The sequence below is a fragment of the Cariama cristata genome, unplaced genomic scaffold, assembly GCF_000690535.1.
Source record: "Cariama cristata isolate BGI_N322 unplaced genomic scaffold, ASM69053v1 scaffold40394, whole genome shotgun sequence".
Classification (NCBI taxonomy): domain Eukaryota; kingdom Metazoa; phylum Chordata; class Aves; order Cariamiformes; family Cariamidae; genus Cariama; species Cariama cristata.
In genome coordinates this window covers 11-5,386 of record NW_009611953.1, presented here as the reverse complement: position 1 = coordinate 5,386, position 5,376 = coordinate 11, and the positions used below count along the sequence as shown (strand labels likewise).

General features: G+C 45.2%; 1 protein-coding gene across 1 annotated transcript; it reads right to left on the bottom strand.

The window, feature by feature from the left end:
* Positions 1-646: 646 nt before the first annotated feature.
* Positions 647-1,567, bottom strand: RNF186 (ring finger protein 186). Its single transcript, XM_009698425.1, has one exon. The coding sequence runs from the start codon at positions 1,565-1,567 to the stop codon at positions 647-649; it is 921 nt and encodes a 306-aa protein (XP_009696727.1).
* Between the last annotated feature and the right edge of the window lie 3,809 nt (positions 1,568-5,376).

The following is a 5,376-nucleotide window of genomic DNA, read 5'->3' as shown; positions in this document are numbered from 1 at the left end:
CCCTTTGCAAGCCACAGACTCAAGATAGGAGTGTTGATTTTTCCTCTTCCGCTCCAGTTTTGTGTGTAACTTAAAATGACATCAACTGGCATCCCCTTTTCCCAGTCCCTTTCCCACCCCTGCCAACAACTATTTGGGTAGTGGTAGGGATTAAAGTGGTAATCTGGGTTAAAACTAGTGGCTTCCATTGAGGCTACGCACCCAGACCCTGATGTAGCAGTCTTATTTCCCCACATTGTCACGAGAAAAGGTGTCTGTGTGTTAGAGTGGAAAAACACAACCACGGGATTTGCACAGGACATCATCTGTCAGATGTTGCAGGTAATGTTCTGCAGTGCTAATCAGGAGATGACACGAACAAGAACAAAATGGCAACAGCAAGACAACAAAATTATTAGTCTGGGATAAAAATGGTGTGGAAAACCTACAATTTTTATCTGATAAATACCAATGTATAAATATTTGGCTATGTTTCCCGTAATGAAATTTAACAACACTGAGCATTGTCATTGAGCCAGCTTAGCCAGCTGTTGAATTTATTACATGAATGATTGCTTTCAAAGTCCAGTAACTGACTAGCGCGCCTAACGTGCAGCTTTGCAGGCAGGACCAGTCCGTTGTCTCTAGGCAGGGCGCATTAATTGTTTCAGGCAATAGCAGCAATGTGGGTCTCCTTGTGGCAGGAGGTGAGCGAGTCCCTGTTACACCTCCAGCAGAATTTAGGAGTGCAGCAAAGCGCCATAGACATGACCAACCCCAAAGTAAGCATAAGACAAATTACCCATTTTATCAGCCCAGAGTATGTAAACGGGAGGATGAGGAGAGTGAGAATCACCACAAGCAGCAGGAGCAGCACAAGTCTCTGGATAGCCAGTCTGTTGTCTGCTGGAACGTTTTCGTCTCTGTATAAAATGTCTTGGCTGGTCTGAGCCCAGCTATTGCTGTCCAGTCCTATGGCAGAGGTGTGTACCTCAGGATTTGAATCGGGGTTTTCCAAGTGCTCCATGATGTCTTCTTTATTTTGAAGTGTGCGGATGAGTCCTCCTGACACAGAAGTGGCTTTCCTGCACAGGGGACAGGTGATTATCCAGGTACTTTCTTCTTTCCTGAGGATGAGCTTGAGGCAGACAGCACAGAAGGCATGCTGGCAGTCCAGGAGCTTTGGTACTCTGTAGATGTTGTACTTGTTGAAGCAGACTAGGCAGTCCATATCAACAGATGTTGCAGTTGAACACTGGTGGTTCATTTCAAAAGTGCATACTTTGGGAGAGTTTGAGTGTGTTAGCATAACGGGAGGCTTTGAGTTTGCACAGTCTCTTTCCAAAATCGCTGGTTTAAAGGCATCAGGACTGTCTTGCTCTGGTCCTGGAGGTGTCTCCATTTCTTTAATTTGTTCTTCAGTGGATTCCAGCCTCTTCACGTCTGCAGCGTTTTCTGTGAGGGGTCCTGCTGTACTCATTTCTGCAGCACCGTCCGCAGTGGGCACAGGACTGTCCTCTTCAGCCTGTGGTACGCCAGGAGCTGTCGATCCGTTTTCATCATTTAGCTTCTCAGTGGATTTCTCCATGGAGATAAACCTCAGTGCAGTTTGTCTTTCCTTAGCTGAAGAATTTGCTGAGTTTCTGGTTCCTTTTATATGTTGTTTTATTCCTGTTGTATGCATGATTGATTAGTGACAGCTTTAAGCGTGTTGTGCCCTTACAATAACGGTGTTTTTATGAGATGGGGACCTGAGTTAATGATTAACTTTGTGGCCAAGACATTTTACAACGGTTGATAATATCACTGAGCAATTCCTGCCCAGAAGCAGACCCCATGGCATTAGCAGACTGCAGCTTTTTTCACTGTGATAGCCAGACACTACCATTGTTACTAAATTAGTAATTTATTTGTTGAAAGCAATTTCATTGGTCTCCAAACACTGCTTTGCTGGACAGTGACAGATTCAGAGGAATTATCTAATATTAACATTGGTGTACTGAATGCAATGCTTTAATTAGAGAGACCATGAGTATCACCAATTTGGAGCGCTCTGGGCAGGAAGTCTGCTCTTGCTTTAGCAATACTCGCTCCCCTAGAGCTGTTACCCTACAGCACAAAGTAAAGAATGAGATTGAGATTATTAATGTTGAGTGTTGAATGTCTGATTATTATCAACCCTTTATCCTAGGAACATCCCTGTTGGTTTCAGTCTTCAGGTGTGAACTGAAGCATGACTTAGGGTCACGTAGGGTCTTACAGAGTCCATGGGAGAGATCTGGAAACTAAAAGCAAGATTAGTGTCTTGGTGAGACCATCTTCTTGGTGTTCACAGGACAACTTCATGCACTCAGGAGTGCCCTTCTGTTAGAGTGGTTTTGTGAATATTCATCTTGTTTAAAAAGAAAAAAATAAATGCATGAACAAAATCCTCAGTCTCTAATTTCTTTTTACCTTTTTATTTGAGGGGTAAAATACAGATGGTTTCTCAGTAAGAATCCTGTGGAAGGAACAAAGGTAGGAAAGGAAGGATTGCTAATCCCAGCAAGATGGACTAGGTCAGCATTACTGGTAGAAGACACACAGTACCAAGTCGGTAGCCTCAAACGCACCCGAATACTCAAGCTGTCGGTGCCACCATGTACCAGCCGCTCCCTCCAACAGAGGAGCAGCAGAAAGAAATGAAACAACCGCAATTTAGGAGGGCGAGGAGTTCAGGAAGGCTCTAATCTCATGAACTCCCTGATGGGGAGATGAGGTAGGAAGAGCTTGTTCTTTACTGAGAAATAGTAGAAGGTTTATTGTAAGCCAACTTTGTAAAAGTGTCTGGGCGTTCCTGCTGTATTTCTGCTGACATGGCATATAGCGGTGTTTGGTGGACTTCTGGGTGACCTCAAATTTTAGGAGCCTGAAGATCTTTCAGTTGCAGAAGTGAGGCTCTTACTCAAAGAGCAAGAACATCTGGAAGTGGGCTGCTGAACTACAAGGCTCTGTTATGTTTAAAAATAGGAGAATTTTCTATTGCATTTCACATACCTCTTTATTAGTAAGTTAGTGCTGTTAAAAAAGAAAAGATTTGGGAAAACGGATGCAGACCTGCCATTTTTACAATGCTTTAGAAGTTTCAAATTTAGTCTGTCAGTTCCCATGTCCAAAATGGAAATGTCTTAAAATTTACAGATTCTTAATCATTAGAACAGTATGAAACTGGCTTGCAGATGTTAGGAAGCTGGAACAGACAGCAAAAGGGACAACTACACTCCTAACTTAAATATTTCGGTTAAAAACTAGGTGGATGAATCCGTGCCTCCATGTCTCTTTGCTCTGTCTTCTAGCAATGGATGGGAGTGACTTTTGCATGCCTTTTGACTGTAGGTGCTGGAAACTCAGAGCTGGTGGAAAGGGGTTGTTGTTTTGCTACAGATGCACATCCACAGCAAGGACAACTCGCTTGAGGGAAGGGGAAGCGGAGAGTGTTGTGCTTCATAGAGGTCCTTGTGCTTCCCCAAGGGTGCAGTTTACTGCCACGTGGATCAGAGACCCCAGGGGAGGAAGCACGATCTCATGTAGGGGCTTGGGAGGCCGCAACCGTGCAGGGTTGCGGGAGACAGGGAGCATGTGGTCCCTCTGCCCATTTTTTATTGGCCACATTGGGTTAAAAATGTCTGTTTGTTGTTGTCTTCCATTGATGAAATTTTCAGCCAACTGTCAAAGGACCTGCCCTAATTTTGACTTGGTTTTGTCCTTGGTGTCAGGAGTGATGGTCACTGGCTCGCATGTTGGCTGTACTTCACTGGATTGCCTATAGCCCTTTAATGCTACTTAAGCTAATTACTGTTTCAGTAACCATTTGCAGTCAGTTTGTATACCCATCCTGTTTTCCTGGTTTTAGTATGTTTGCATAAGGAAGTGTGTTTCTATGGAATACTTCTTACGGACTTGTCTATGACAGGAAACAGGTATAAAAGAGCAGTTGTGTCATTTCAGAGTAAAATCCTCGCTTGCCATAGGGCTTTGAGCACAATAATATTCAAAACATTGGAGAAGACACTGGCGATAGCCCTGTGAGCTTCTTCCTGTGCTCAAGCTGTGTTTCAGATTGCTATGACTCTGGACAAGGGGAACTTAAAAAAAATATGTGACTTAAAAATTGTCTTGATGTGAAACCTCTTATTGTATCCCCTGTTACCCAGTGTAAGTATGAGCAAAGCAGAGGGCTGCTGTGAATGGGCAGTCGCCTTCAGATTTACGACGCGTTGTCCAGTGTGACAAGGAATTTTTTACGCTGAGGTTGAAAAGGAGGTTGTTCTTAGCGGTGAATAAAGCTGCAGCGGATCGTGCTTGGAAGCAGCCTTACAGCTGGTACTAGCAAATGCTTATTTGACCTGATAAATGGGACCTAGAACGCCTCGCAGGAGAATTCTACCTGGCAATTTTTATTTTGCCTTTTTAGTCTGACGTGTGCTTCTGTGGCACATCTGTAATATTCATGCCAAGGGAGTTGATTCACTCGTTATCCCAGTGTCCGTTCCCAAATTTGGAGTGTTGTCTTGGCGTTCATGACAAAGCCGTTTGGGTGCACCTTCTGAACAGAGAGCGTTAGGAATTAGACATAAATTTGCGTGATGCGCAGCAGTCCTGACAGCGTCGGGCAGATTCTTTCGCAATACCTGCAGAGCAAAGTAGGGCATGGAAAAACAGAGTGAAGGGACAGAAGAGAGGCATCGATGGGGGCAGCACAGGAGGGTGTTACTGGTGGATGATTTCTTTAACTGGTTACTGTGGGAAGAGTGGCCGAGCACAAGGACAGCAGGAAATCTTCCCCAAGAGCCGTACTCCGGGCGAGTCTCCGTCTTCTTGCTGTGCACCCTTCTCCAGCCCTCCTCTGCGGTTCAGAGTTTCCCTCAGTGCCCAGGGAAACAGGACACGAAGGTTCAGCGTGTTACACGTATGACATTTAATTAATCCTTGCTGTTTCAGCTCCCCTCCTGACCGCTGCGGCTGTGGGCCACGTTCTTCTGGTGCCACCTCGCGGGTAGTCAATCTTCCCTCTTTTTTCATTTCCTTTTCAGTTCATTTTGGAGTGCTAATTTGGTGTTGAACAGGCACAGTCTGAAGTGACTCGTGCAGTTTATAACTGGAGAAGAAAACGAGAGCAGTGGCCGGCACCCACCCGTGGGAGGTGGGAGGTGGTGGGAGCTGTGTGGGGGCAGCGGGGACATGTAGCCATGTCCCTGAGGAAAAGATCCTGGGCAGAGGAGTACAATTAACAGTAGAAGCTAATGAGGCGTGGAATCTGGCAGTCCCAGGCGAAGCATTTTGGTCCAACACAAATTTTTTGGTACAAATTGATGGTGCTATACTTTGCACCCTCCCCAGCCTTCTCCTCACCTTCGC

What these genes read in the sequence shown, in the direction of transcription:
- RNF186 (XM_009698425.1), bottom strand. Translation starts at nt 1,567, where the DNA reads ATGGAGAAATCCACTGAGAAGCTAAATGATGAAAACGGATCGACAGCT.